This window comes from Pyrus communis, chromosome 10 (genome assembly GCF_041283825.1).
Source record: "Pyrus communis isolate YQ-2024b chromosome 10, ASM4128382v1, whole genome shotgun sequence".
Lineage (NCBI taxonomy): Eukaryota > Viridiplantae > Streptophyta > Magnoliopsida > Rosales > Rosaceae > Pyrus > Pyrus communis.
The window spans coordinates 5307515-5323323 of NC_142574.1; the positions used below are offsets into that span (position 1 = coordinate 5307515).

At 36.9% G+C, this 15809-nt stretch overlaps 1 protein-coding gene across 1 annotated transcript; it reads left to right on the forward strand.

Moving 5' to 3' along the window:
• The first annotated feature begins 11902 nt into the window (after positions 1 to 11902).
• On the forward strand, positions 11903 to 14947 carry LOC137729912 (arginine decarboxylase-like). Its single transcript, XM_068468964.2, has one exon. The coding sequence runs from the start codon at positions 12516 to 12518 to the stop codon at positions 14706 to 14708; it is 2193 nt and encodes a 730-aa protein (XP_068325065.2). The 5' UTR covers positions 11903 to 12515; the 3' UTR covers positions 14709 to 14947.
• Positions 14948 to 15809: the final 862 nt, after the last annotated feature.

Here is a 15809-nt window from a genome sequence, read left to right on the forward strand (position 1 = left end):
TGGAGATGGATTATCCAATGAGTCTTTGCCAACTTTTGGCTTCCATGTGGTAGTAACTCAACTTCTTCTACAACATAAACAATACATTGGATGAACTTGCTGACACCAAACCCAATATCTATACCTGCCACCACTGCCACCGTTTGGCAACTTTGGCTGTTCGCCATTTTTGGCCACCACCGCCAACTTAAGCCGCTCATCACCATTTCTGTTTTTTGGTATTTGAGCACCGATTGGTTGTTGGCTAGCACCGAGTACTAGTCACCAGTGGCCAATTGCTAACAAAAGGGTACTCCTTGCTGATAATTCATGACTTATACGAAGATTTGCTTGTAAAAGGATCAGTAAGCATATTGTTACTTTAAGAACAAGAAAAACAACGAACGCCTCTAAATGGTGCGTGCTAATATGAAAACAGAAAGTAACGTGAAAAGTTCCAAAAAAACCAGAAAGCAAGTTTGATACGGCGCTATCTGGGGTGGGAATCCGAAACCTTTCTTCCATATGTTTAAACTAAATTATATGTAAAATACAAAAGCCACCCATATTGCGAATTAAACCTAAACCTAGACTTGTCCAAAGAATTTCCGAAAGCAAGTCTTATGTTTGAGTTTGAATTCAAAATTCATGTAACCTGCATATTCATTTGTGGCCACCATCAAATGTTTGACACGCACCAGATTCAAAAAGAAAAAGCTATTCGAAATGGCATGTAACTTCTCCCAATGTCATGTTTTTTAATTGAACAAGATTAGGCCTCTAATTTGCTTGTCTATATTATTTTCTTATTCATTGAGTTGCTTACATGGATTGTATTTAGACCATCTCCAACCGAATGAGGGCCAGAGGGTCATATTTTAATGAACCGTGCATGACCATATTTCTTACCATCTCCAACCGAGGGGCCAGAGAGCCATAGGCCAAACATAGCCATGTGAAAAAAAAAAAAAAAAACCATCTCCAACCAAGGCCATAAGGTCAAACATAATTTATTATTTAAATTTAAAAACTACAACAACTTAAATTTAAAAACTACAACTACAACAAATTAAATGTAATATAATTAATTAAATATTTAAAATAAATTGTGAATACACTTACTTCGTCATAGTAATTGGTGCCGCTTTCATTTCTACTTGCGGCGGTTAGCAGTTGTATGTTAAATTAATTTTTTAATTTAAGTGTCCAATTACTAGTACAATTTAGTTTGAGATAGTTACATGTATAAATGCACATTTACCATCTCTAATAGGAAGCTTATATTTGGGGTACCCATTATATTTGCCCCACTTCAGTCGTGGGAGAGAATTGAGCAAGCAAAAGCTTATATTTGGGGCACCCGTTATATTTGTCCCACATCAGTCGTGGGAGATTAACAACCAATGCTATTGTTCGTTACGCAAAGTCTTTCTTCATGATCTTTATGCGACGGATTTTGCATGACAAAGTTTCCGTCGCGCAAACATTTATGCGATGGAATGACACTTTGCCCAATTAACTTTTGTTCGTCGCGCAAATAGTTAAACATAGTAGTGATATAATTGTTTCGTCGGGCGCTCATCAATGACGAAGTCAACATGGGGTTCATGTACCAAACTCTCCCTCCCTCTTGCCGAAGCTGATAGTTGATTAATATTTGCACCAATTAAATAAATAGGTGTAGTTGCGAGTGGTGCATTTTCTTGGTGCTATTGGGTTCAAATACTTTTTTTTCTTTCTTTTATTATAACTTAGAATTAGGAGTGGGTTTGGAAAACCGAACTGCATTTTTACATTTATTATAATGTAGGGTATTCAATTTTCATACCTGATTATAAATCAACTATGAACCTAATTTCAATTCAAAATTAGGTAAACACAACTTTAGCTCGAAATAAGTTTGTTTTGTATTAACGTTGATTATTGTAAAATATATTTGGCTTTTCCATGATATCATTTTCGCAGCTACCGTGGCTGGTGTTGATAGTTTTATTAATGGATACATACCATTCACATTATGTTGATATGTGTTGTCACGAGATATCGTTATCTGCTTGATTTCCCATTGATATGGTGTCAATATTTCGTGGATACACGATTAATATAGCGTCAATATTTTGCTAGTAACTTATAATAAGCATATTAATAAAAAATCAATGGCACATCTATCTCGTATCAATGACATATCAGCACAATATCGATGGTTTAGGAAAACTCAAAAGAGTTTGCTAACTACTCAGCATAAGTATAAACATTTGGGCACATGAATGATCTAATTCTTCTTTAACCACATGAATGATCTGAATAACTGACGGATAGTCTTGGCTTTGCCCCTTGTTCTTCTCACTATGTCAACCGAATGGGATCTCACAATAATTGCACGAACTCTCACCATTGCATGTGATCCAATATTCTAGTGAATAGAATGTTTAGTTTTTACTCATGCATTCGGGTTTGAAACTCTCTAATTTTCTAAATTATTGTAATAGTTTGAACTCTCGCCCTCTCTCTAATAATAATAATTTAAAAAAAAAATTATGGAGTGTTTAGATCTAGATCCAAAATCTCAAGCTGTTATTAGGTCTAATCTAATTTGCTCTCTCTATCTATTTAGGTCGACTAGCTACCTTGATAAATTAAGGATATTAGTTAAAATCTCCTGGTTTAATGCATGCATCCTAATTTGAAATTTGAGTATTCAAATATTTCCAATCTTTTTGTTTTTTTGAAAACGATTCTCTGCACATATAAAATCAGATTAACTAGTGAATTACTGATAATATTTCCAAACATTGTGACTTCTAAGCACCTACTGAATAGGTAATTAAAAATATAAAATATATCAAACTAGTAGTTACTCTAACAAAACATATCCAACCTGATTTGGGACTTGTTTGGGGTTGTTATGTTTTTTTTTTTTTTTTTTTCCCAAACTGGTTCGTTGTACAATGTGAATAAATAACTGTGAAAAATTAGTAAGTGTTTAGTAAAATATAGTGCTAAAAGTGTTTTTGAACAAAAATAAATAAATAAATAAATAAAAAATAAAAGATGAGAGTAGGATTGTCAATATGAAAGTTTCATTAATCGGTATGTAAACTTACGGGCTTGTTTGGTATTGGTCTGCTTTAAAAAAAAAAAATTGCTTGTGTTGTTCAGTGAAAATAAACCGTTGTAAAATAAAATTATTGAGTGTTTGATAAACCTTTTTTTTTCTTTAAAAAAAAAAAAAAAAAAAACAGTGACTGAGTGTTTGATAAACTTTTATATAAATTGATGTAAATGTGTTAAATGACTAGATAGGATATGGTATTTAATGTAAAATAATAATTGTCAAAGAGAATAATGTAGGGGCAAAAATTGTAATTTTGAAAAATATGCGGAGGGGTACACTTGCCATTTGAAAATTTCATTAAAGTGGCATTGATCACTATGCTTTGAAAAAAATTAAGAAAAGGCATTTTTTCAGAAGTATGGTAGATTCTGCTTTTAATTTTCTATGTTTTTCTACTGTCATTAACAGTAATTTTTAAAAAAAGCACCTTTTTTTTGTTTTACCAAACACATTATATGTTCTAAATTTTTTAATAAGATGTTTTTTTTTAAAGCACCACAATTCCAAACCAACCTTATCTCCAATGGAAGAAAAAAAATAAAAAAAAAAAACACTTTTTAAATAAGCATGTGTCGAACTACTTCTGCTTTCTTCTGTTTTGGACCTATATTTTTGAAAAAAATATTATTTTTTTCATTTACCAAACACAATTGAGGCCCTAACTTTTTAAGAAGTTGCTTTAAAAAAAAAAATTGAACTTTAACGAAAAGCTCCCGTACTGTTCACTTTAATGAAAAAGCATATTTTTACACTAAAAAGTCAATCCTAGTAGTACTATCACTTTACCATTTATTTTGTCCTTATCGTTAAAACTCAAAGTTTTCAAGCCTTTTTTGTTAGTTTTCCTTTTAAAAAATTTGAGCAACCCCAAACCGACCCTTAAAGATACAAGAATACAAAATCTATATACAATGACTACATGCCTATAAACAAGACACCTTAATCAATTGAAGTATACATATACAAACAATACACTAATCAAATTACTATACATATACACAAGAAACCTTAATCAATTCAGACAACAAATAATATCAATGAACAAAGGAATGAAGAAGGAAAAGACGAAAAAAAAAGAATTTGGAGGTAAACTTTTTTTTATAAGAGAAGGTTGCACATGTCATTCATGGATGAAGGAAAAGTCAGACTTGTGGTCCTGAGTCTTCCTGGCCCTAGAAAGGAATGGATAATCGTGACTTGCCACCAGTTATCCCCTTTTAAAAAAAATTAAAATAAAATAAAATAAGAAGATGAAGGAGCCCAAATTAACTTGAAATAATCGAGCAACATTCATTTAGAATGTCAATCCTTGCTAAATATGCAGACAATGGGAGTCTTAAAAGTTCTGGCTTCCAGTTCCACAAACCAGCCCAAACTTGGTACAAGAGGAGATTTAATTCGTATAATTAATCCTATGATTTGAGAGATTTTATTCTTAAATGTTTGAAAGAAGAAAAGAAAAAATAATCTTTAAATCAAGAGATTACATATTTGTGGGGTAAATTTGGTGTAGCGATAAAAATGATGGGACTCATCGGACTTAGTTCAATGGTAACAGATAAAGTGAATTATTCCTATTAATGTTTCATAAAATTGGACTTACTTAGATAAAATACCAACCAAAGAGAAAATTATTTCTTCACGAGTTAAATTTTCACCTATATATTAATCCTCATCCAATATAGAGAAAATTTAATATCTGCAATAAAAAGCATTAAAATATAATGAGTATTTGTGGAGGGGTAGAATATGTATGAAAAAATCATTCAATTTTTTACTAAACCCTAATTCGTCTCAACACCTTCCAAATAGGAATGTTTACTCACGTGGAATGTTGATGAACGGGTTTAATTTAAAAAATGTGCAATACTTGGGTTTTATCTTAAATATGCTATCATATTTGGGTTAAAATAAACTTTTTATCTGCATTAAAAAACCCTTCTACTATCTCAAACAGAAAGTAAGAGGTGAGAATTAAAACTTGTGATTTTTTTTTTTTTTTTTTGATTGAAAAGAAACATTCATTAAGTAGATAAGGTTACAAACCAATCCAAAGGTAAAGGAAAAGGAAAAGTATCTCAAAGCATATTGGGAGGAATCAAATACATAAAGCTCAGCCCAAAGGGCAAACTAGCGAAAATTAAAATCCTAATTCTTAATTTCCAAACGCAGGCTGCTGCTGCTATCGGTATCACGAACGTCTTGCTAGTAGCCACCAAAGCAGCAATACTACAGAAAACTTTTTGTATTGCCCTTTGGTGATGGTTAAATTAAGTAAAATTTAAAAAAGCATGAGTTTTTTCTGTATTTGTTAAAAAAGAGAAAAATAACGGGCATAAACCATTTTCCCTTGTTGGAACATTTCTTTGACTGTAATTTTTTGCTGTTCCAAACTTGTATGTATTTGACCCCTACATTATCGAGGAAAAGTATTATCCTCAAAAATCTTTGGCAGTTGTTAATTGCAAATGAGTGAACCTTAAATTAGGGAACCCAAAATGAAATTGAAGGTAATGATTCAAACTTTGATTTTTGACACATTTAATTTAATATTTACATGTCACTTAGTACTACGTCTAATGATATTCCTCTTTACATCCATATGAGAGATTTTAGATTCGATTCTTACCAAAAACGAATTTAAATCACATATTTCTAACTTATTTTGAGGCTAAGTTCACTATCTTCTTTTTTAATGCAGAAAATCTCATTTCTTCAAAAAAAAAAATAATAAATAAATAAATTACCTAGCTATAAGCTAATATTCTAGACGCGTGCTAGTGCCAAGTGCCAACACTAGCTGCTAAACTATTAATATGATATATATATTGTTGAATTGAAGAAGTGATCACGGACTTTTTCTGAACACCAATTTTGAAAACCCACATCTACTCAATATTCGAGAAGATCGAGTAGCTCCAACTCACCTTAATCTTTTGTTGCTAGCTTAGCTTAGCCCCCCTATAAATAAGATATTTCTTCCATTTCAGGACACATAATCGCACATGGCCCTACCCAATCTTCATCATCATCATCATTCCTCTTTATCTTTCACTAACTGCACAATTTAGACAAAAAAGTTTATATTTTTTACAGCTTAGACGATACGGATTATTGAAAACACATTTGACAAAAGAAATTAGGTTGATTGGATTTGTTCAAAAAAAAAAAAAAAAAAATAATAGTTGATTGGGTTCAATTTTTTTTCATGGTTAAGTTCAACAAGAAAAATTTTGTCATGGCGTAGGATGAAGGGAAACCAAATCAAATTAAGGTAAGACAAATGTCAAATTTGTTCTCGTCTCTGACAGATTGAAAAGCAAAAGTAATCAAGAAATTACGGGCCGTTTCCCCTTTGTTTGATAGTGTTCGTGTGCGTGTTACAGCAAAACCAACCCACATGGGTTCTCAAGGGGCCCGTAGGAGATTGAATTATTTGAAAGAACTGATTTTTTTTTTCTCATTTTTTTCTCTCTATTTTTTAGGTTGCAGATGATTGGATCCCATGCAAAGTGCGTGATAAATTCTCTGTAAAGTTTTTTTTATAGCGTTACCGTCCAACAATGTATCATCTCGATTTCCATACTGCATAGAGTGATAATCAAGTGCGATGTGTTTTAGTTTTTAAAATGTTGTTTCATATGCATTTCTTTGATCTAGCTAAAATGACAAGATCATGTACGTACTGCAAACATCTTTGCAAGGATAGACGCGCCTAACGAACATCGAGTTTATATCCTTGAATGATTGTACCACCTTTAAAGGATGGTTTATCGTCATTGATAAGGCATGCCAAACCCTGTATTGAAGAGATGGTACAAAGGACGGCTAGGCAATCATATGTCCTCGGCTTGGTTCGTAGGATTCACTTCCAATGGTAGGAAGAACATGAGACAAAACAAATCCCTACTCGATTGCCGTCTCAACCATTTCATCTCATGAGACTAATCCAAATTCCCTCGAGCCCTAAAGTTCTAGGTCAATCATTCAATCGGTGCAGGGTCGTTGTGAGGTCCCTTGAAGCTTAAAGTCCATTGTTGAAGATATACAATGGTATATCTTATAACAATCTTTCCTTAAATGATGTTCACATTTGAGAGTATTGTATTCCAACTATAGCTTATAATGCTTTTATGTTTGTCTGTATTGAGAATGACTGTATTAGAAGTTTCTCTTTATGAATGAATGGTTTCTTCAGTAAAGTAAATAGATGTCTCGTTAATCCTTTACAGTGCGGATTCGTATTTTATATATGTATAAACCTTGATATATCAAATATCATAAGCTGAAAAGAGTAAGATTCGAGGAGCCATTCTTTTCAGACAGTTGGTATGTCATGGTGGTACAATGACAAATATACCCTTCGAGAAAATCTACAAAGATATGATTCAATTGATCAAGATGCACAACAAGGATCGCATCTATACAATACATTTTACACAATTCCCGGTGTCTTCTCCATCCTCCAACACGCCACCCGCCCCAAGAACACCGTGTTCCGCTTCATATGCGCCTCCCACAACAATCGGTATATGGATTGTGGATAGACAATCTTTTATCCTATTTTTCAAGGCTATTTGCTGGTACTGACAACAAAAACAAACATATCAAATTAAAATGCCCAAACGTATTGGGGACTTTATTTTTTGAAGATTTAGAGAGGTGGGTTGTTCTTGGTCTTAGATGTCATTTTACAAGAGAGTAAATTTGGTATTAGATTTAGAGAGGTGGGTTGTTCTTGGTATTGGGGACTTTATTTTTTGAAGATTTAGAAAGGGAAAGACACGGGGGAAAGATGCAGGGATAGGGAGAAAGGGTGTGGGGTGTATGTTAGTGTGTGTGTGGCACAAAACATGCCAACAAAAACCCAAAAACACACACACAATGTAAAATGACGCTAGGAGCAAAATCGCCTTTTCATGCGTACGTTTTTAAATTTCCCGGGACGGGCTGTCACACACTTGGCAATGCATGGTTAATAATATTTTATGTGAAAATTAACTATAGTCGTCATCTTCTCTTCCAGACTATGAAACTGGAAACCATGGTTGCCAAGCTGCAAAAACCATATAGAAAATTTTTTGGGTGAACCCAAGATCTGAATCTATAACCAGAAAAAAATAAAAAATCAAGGTTGAATGTGAAAAAATAAACCAAAGATCTAAATCTCCTTCTGCGTCTCTCTCCTTTCTCTCTCTCAAGAATTTAATTTGCATTGCTAATTATCTACAGTAGCAGTTTTCATGAAAATACCAATTTCATGGTTGTTAGAGATAGAATAGCTGAGCAATTTTATATTTACACACTTTTGGGTTCATTGCCTCATTGGGTATGGAAGAAGGTGAGGAGAAGAGAGAAAATATTAAAATTTAATTAAAAATTAAAAATTCTTTAAATAGAAAATTCGAATTTGTTCAATTGTGGGATCCAATTAGTATATTATAAGAGAGAGTAAGACGTTGGTAGAGTTCTGCAAAGACTCGCTTTATAAACGAGTCTTGCTAGTAAATTTCTAAACTATGAGATAATATATGATTGTTCACGTGATAATTAAATTTAAAATATTGTAAATGCATTTCTAACAAGAATATTTAATTTCAATTTAAGTTATGAAAATCAATTTCATATCCTTTTAAAATCATTTAATTTAATTTAACTCTATATGAACGTGACATGCAACAAAACACAAGGGAAGAAAGTTCCAAGTCAAATAGTCAATTGCAAGAAGTTGCGGGTAAGAGAAGAAGAAGAATGTAATGTCAATTATCTCCTCTTGATTCCCCCTTACCCACCGCTCTGTAGCTCATTGGCCTAATCATACGGAAGCAAAGGTCTGATTGGTCTTCATCTTTGACTCACCATTTCTTGTTAAGTCAGTTTTTGTCATTTCCCTAAAGACCACTTTACCCATACCTATAGAATATTATATGTATTTATACCATGGTTTCGTTAGCTTTTGTTTTTTGGTATTACAGTTTAGTTGTAATTCGATAGATAATCTGATTGATGCATTAGAGCATCTATAAAAGAGGAGGAAAAAATTTTAGGGTAAAGTACAAAAAACTACATCAACCATTGGTGTCACAACACTTTCATACTTCATCTTTTAAAATTGACAAGGTCATACCTCATCTTTAGAATTTGTGCCAATGTTATACATTTCGTTAGTTTGCCCATTTATTTCTTAGCTAAATGCTGATGTGGCTTGATCCGGACCCATTTTCTATTAAAAAATCAATAAAATATTATTAAAAAAACTAAAAAAAGACAACTTCAATGTTTTCCAACCGAAATGACAATTCCTACGTGACGTGACATGAATTGACATCAAAGGTGATTGCTATTGAATTTGACAGTAATTTCAAATCTATTTTTAGTCATTAACAAATACTTTTTACCATTTTAATTATTAGTTTTTGTTTTTAGCATTAAATAATTGTTTAAAATTAACATATCAGATGAATTAGAAATTTTACAACAAGATTAAAGTGTCACGTAACGTAATAGTTTAAATTTGACACTTCATTTAGAGATGTTCTTAGGGCTTAATCTAGTTGTTGTTTTACCATGGAAAAATTCTATTGTATGGGAGCTTTTGTGTATTCTCGGTCTGTATATTAATTTAATGCAACGAACATTTTATCTGTAATGGATTAGAATCAAATAGGTCCATAATTCGATTATCTTTAATATAACAAAAAAAAATGAAAACAACTTAGAAGAAATATAAATACTGAGATCTTTCTATAGAAGAAATGAATAAGGACGTCATAACCGAAATTATAATCGCGACTTAGCCTGATTCAATTGAATAAGTTTTATTTTTGTTTTTTTATTTGTCTTTCTTTATAAAATTCTTCCTTGAGCAATAATCCATGGAAAGAATTTCGCTGCTGAAAAAATTAGCAGCAACTCCTGTTGATGGCCAATCATAGCAGAACATGTGTCCAAATTGTAATTAAAAATCCAGCTGTGATTGATCATCAATTGGAGCTGCTGCTGATTTTTCAGAAGTCAAGTCCGGTTCGTAATCAATGCCTTCTAATCCAAAGTAATAATTGAGTCCAATCTGACGTCTCAAATGAAAAGATATAAAAGTAAAGTTTCATTTGCTTTTAATGACAAAAAAACCAGTGACTTAGTAATTTCAAGAACAAAACAAAATCTTCTCACAGCAAGGCCAATGTCGTCCTCCCAAAATAACGCAACGCGTCCAGGATTTGGTAGTTCCCCACACGATCGTTGAAAATCACAAGCGTATTGGGAGGACTCAAAGAGATAAAGGGCATTTCGGTGAATTCCTACTGACATTCACGCAAGCCATGGCGTCCTCGCTCCAGGAGAACAACTTACCCAGATACCACCCCCAGTGAGCAAGTCCAAGCTCCTATTCTTCTTTCTATTTTTTAAATTTTTCAGCCCATTTATTATATAATAATAATAATAATTAATATTGAGTATTTAGAATTTATGTGACTGTTAAAATTTATGTGACTGAAGAGAGAGAGAGAGAGAGAGAGACAGATTACTTCGTCAAACTTTTGCTGGATTTAGTTTTTCTGTTTTTGGTGTTTGGGTCATGCTTTGTAGTTTTCCAATCTTTTGTCTTTAAACGTTGTTTACGTGTGAGATGCGCGTCAAATAAATTAGGCCTCTCACTGTCAAGATGTTTTTTGCACCCGTAATGTTTTTAAAATTTGCCCAAAAAATGGGACAAATACATGTCAAATTTGCAGATTCTATCACGGATAACGTTGATACAAAATAAAAGTACTAAAGAATTATTTGATAATTATTGAAGTTTTCAATTTTCAATTAAATGGACCACTACGCAAATGATTAGGAGGACCTTAGGTCTCGTTTGGTAGAAATGATTAAGTTGTATTTAAGTCATTTTGAAGAGAGAAATAGATGACAACCACCTATGTTGTCTAAATTAAATATTACTTATAAAGAAAAGTTCTCTTTTACTTCTCCCTTCGTTATATTCATCCATCATTCCATCTACTTTATCTTGATATTTAAGTTACTTGTAATAACATTCCTTGAGATTCTATGATTATAGAATTTCTTAAAATTTGAAAAACACTAATACCGTATGAGGTTTCAAATTGACCATACTTTAAATCAAATAATGTAATGGATGATGTTTTATTACAATGACTAAATCAATTATACTTGTATATCGTGTATGAATTCAATATCCATCGATCATTTTTTTATAAATTAAATAACAATTAATTATCTAATCCACTAAAATTATTGCTTTAAAAAAAATCACATAACGTAAAGTGATAAATGAAAGTGAGGAAGGAAAGTCCAGCGAATCTAGTGCATGACCTGCACGTGACATTCTTCAAACCTGAGTTAATTTTCGCTGCGTGTTTTGGAAAACGTCAATGAGGCGAGTGGCAACGAACTCATCCATACGTGGCACTATCCTATCCGTCCATCGTAAAAAAGTCCCCAGAAGTCGCCCCCGTAAGAAACTTCGCGCCACTTTCCTGCTCAAAGTACCGCACTCCTCTCCCTCTCGCGGCGATATTTTAAAACCCATCCCATTTTCTCGCCACAGAATAAGTTCGAACCAGTGGACGCCTCGGGAGTCGCTCCTCCCCAAAGAGTGGGTCCCAGTCCACGCCTCAGTGGCCACGCGGCAACTCGACGCTGTCGCCGATGTGAGGCTACGACAGCCCCTCCCACAAATAATCGTCAAAAAGGAATCTAAATCTCACGAGAAAGCCAGTTGAACCACGAAAGAAAAAAAAACATTAAAGTAAAAGATATTCATTGATCGAGGCCCAAATCAAAAGGCGGGTCCCACCGGCCCAACCCTAATCCCTTCGATTCCCTCCCTATATAAACACCCCTGGCCTCCCATGCAATTCTCGCCAGTTCCTCCTCCTTTTCATTTCAGGATTCTTGACAATCTCCGAGGAAAAGAAAAGGATCCTTGATTTTTGTTTTTTCTGATTTTCCCAGCAATTTTCTCGGCCTTTCCCGGAAAATAAAATTTCCCAGTTTCCATTTTTCTCGGGTGACAAAGAAACCACAACAGCCCATCCCCTCATCCTTATCCTGTCACATGCACTGCATGGCTGCGTCTGATTTCGGTGCTTAAAAACCTGTTTTCTGGGCCGCACAATTTCCGCCGCTGTTATTCCGAAACGTTTCTCTTTCTCTCTCCTGAGGCTTCGGCGTGGGGATTTCGGATCCGACTGAAGGGGTTTCTGGATTTCTGACTCCTTTCCGTACACCCCCTTACTGCTCCGTTTGCGGGGGTAGCCGGGGCTCCGGCCTCGGCGGGTTCTAAAGCCCCCATTCATTACAAACTCACAATTTAACGATTCAAACCCTAACCCCTAAATTTCTCTAATTCTTAATTTCATTTTTTGATTGATTAATCGTCGCGGAAGAAGAGATGCCGGCCCTGGCTTGTTGCGTGGACGCTGCTGTGGCGCCTCCCGGCCACCACTTCGCCGGGGATAGCTCTCTTCCCGCGTCGCCGTTCTCAGGCGTACCACCGGCGGCCATCACCACCGCCCCCGCCGCCGACAATTCCCATTGGTCCCCGTCCCTCTCGTCCGACCTCTACCGAATCGACGCCTGGGGTGGGTCCTACTTCACCGTCAATTCCTCCGGCAACGTTGCCGTCCGTCCTCACGGGAGGGCGACTCTGCCGCACCAGGAGATCGATCTGCTGAAGATAGTGAAGAAGGTTTCGGATCCGAAACCGGACTGCGGGCTCGGGCTGCAGCTACCGCTCATTGTTCGCCTGCCCGATGTGCTCAAGAACCGGCTCGAGTCGCTCCAGGGCGCCTTCGATCTGGCGATCCGGTCCCACGACTACGGCTCCCACTACCAGGGCGTGTACCCGGTGAAATGCAACCAGGACCGGTTCGTCGTGGAGGACATTGTGAAGTTTGGATCGCCGTTCCGGTTCGGATTGGAAGCCGGGTCGAAGCCGGAGCTCCTCTTGGCCATGAGCTGCTTATGCAAAGGTAACCCCGATGCCCTTCTCATCTGCAATGGGTTCAAAGACTTGGAATACATTTCTCTGGCGCTGTTTGCTCGCAAGCTCGCCTTGAACACCGTGATTGTTCTCGAGCAAGAGGAGGAGCTCGATTTGGTCGTTGATTTGAGTCAGAAGCTCGGCGTTCGACCTGTGATTGGCGTCCGCGCTAAGCTCAAGACCAAGCATTCGGGCCATTTTGGTTCGACGTCGGGCGAGAAAGGGAAGTTCGGACTCACCACCACTCAGATTTTACGCGTTGTGAAGAAGCTTGATAAGCTGGGTATGCTTGATTGCTTTCAGTTGTTGCATTTTCATATCGGGTCTCAGATCCCGTCGACGGATCTGCTCGCTGATGGCGTATCCGAGGCGGCACAGATCTACTGCGAATTGGTCCGCCTCGGTGCCCAAATGAAGGTCCTAGACATAGGAGGCGGTCTGGGTATTGATTATGATGGTTCCAAATCGAGTAACTCGGATATTTCGGTCAGCTACAGCCTTGAAGAGTATGCCTCCGCTGTTGTCCAAGCAGTTCGGAACGTTTGCGAACGGAGGTCCGTGAAGCACCCGGTGATTTGCAGCGAAAGCGGCCGAGCCCTGGTGTCCCATCACTCGGTTCTGATATTTGAGGCTGTTTCTTCCAGTGCTTATGACGATGCTCCTCCCATGTCCGCCTATGAGCTTCAGTACTTCATCGAGGGGCTGACGGAGGAAGCTCGTGCCGATTACCTGAACCTCTCCGCTGCGGCAATCAGAGGTGAGTACGAGGCTTGTTTGACGTACGCTGATGTGTTGAAGCAACGGTGTGTTGAACAATTCAAAGAAGGCTCTGTTGGTATTGAGCAATTAGCCACCGTTGATGGACTCTGTGATATGGTTTCGAAAGCAATCGGAGCATTTGACCCTGTCCGCACATACCATGTGAATCTCTCGGTTTTCACTTCAATTCCAGACTTCTGGGGTATTGGGCAGATGTTTCCGATTGTCCCGATTCACCGCCTCGACCAGCGGCCGGCGATGAGGGGGGTATTGTCAGACTTGACCTGTGACAGTGATGGGAAGATCGACAAGTTCATTGGCGGCGAGTCTAGCTTGCCGCTGCATGAGCTGGAAGGCAATGGTGGGAATAATGGCGGTGGGCAAAAGTACTATTTAGGGATGTTCTTGGGCGGGGCTTATCAGGAGGCGCTCGGAGGAGTCCACAACCTCTTCGGTGGCCCGAGCATTGTTCGGGTCTCGCAGAGCGATGGTCCCCACAGCTTTGCAGTGACGCGGGCTGTGCCAGGGCCGTCGTGTGGGGACGTCCTGCGGGTGATGCAGCATGAGCCCGAGCTCATGTTTGAGACGCTGAAGCACCGCGCGGAGGAGTGCGGGCAGGGCGATGATGGGGGCATGGCGAGTGCAGCTGTGGCCACCAGCCTCGCCGGGTCCTTCCACAACATGCCGTATCTGGTGACAGCTTCTTCTTGTAGCATGAGTGCAATGAATAACCATGGGTTCTACTATTGCAGCGAGGATGATTACGACCATGTTGTTTCGGATTCGACGGGGACTGCTGCTTCTGCCGGTGAGGAGGAACAGTGGTCTTATTGCTGTGCTTAAGAAGTCTCAAACATCCCTTTAGTTTGATGTCGGTGTGTCTGCCGGGGCTGTCTGTCTTTAAAATTTAGTTTTAATCTTTTTGTTTTGGTTTTAATCCTTCATGAAGAGCAAGAAAGTCCTTTGTAATTTGTGGCAAAAAAGTTGGGGGAATTGGGAGCCGAATCCGCCCTTTTGTAAATTGAGGGGCTTATTCCCCTCCTCCTATGTTTTCTTAGTAGTCAAATATTTTTGCTTTTTAAGATATTATTGTCTTCCAACCAAATCTGAATTTTTACCTTTTGTTCCTCCTTTGTATGGTACTCGTCATGTTCTCGATTGCTTTCTTTCTTTGCATGTCGAATTTGAATTCTTTCGTTAGTTTAGAATTGAGATGACAAATCAACTTATTGAATTGTTATATCGAATTAAATGGGTTTTAATGGTTATCCATTAACAACCCAATAGGTTGATCTGTCAGTTCTACTCACAATTATGCCTTGATTAAAATTAAATTTGGGATCCTGGGGGGAGGGACTTTGTGGGCTATTTGGTTTGGGTATTGTTTAAGTGTTACTACGTTTTCTTTCCAAAGCTAGTGACGGCGTTCTTTTGATTACCCTTTTTTCTTTATTCAAATTTGCATTCTTTAATATATATATATATATATATATTTTTTTTTTACAAAAACCATCTGTTCTAATTAAATTTTTTTCATTCTTTAATATATTAGGTCAGTCACAAATTGATAACCCTTCTTGTAAATTAGAATAATTTAGAACAATGTGAATGTGGAATTATTTGGTAGGGCCTCTTGTGGCGGTTTGGTTTGGGTAGTGTTGAAGTCTTTGATAAAGAAAAATGAAATGGAATGGGGTCGGTGTGTTTAGAAAAGGGTTGGACAAGGAGATTCTGAGATCATGGGTAGTTGTGGGGTCTGTGCTGTGTGTTTAGTTTCTGTCTTTTTTGGGTGCCTGCCAATCATTTTGCTTGATTTTGCCTTAAATTTGAGAACATGGAACAGGATCACCGTCAATGTGATATTTTTGACATTACTTTATTGGACTAAAACTTCTTGTGATAATGAACCAGTTTTATGTAATGCCTTCTGCATCAATTGAAAAG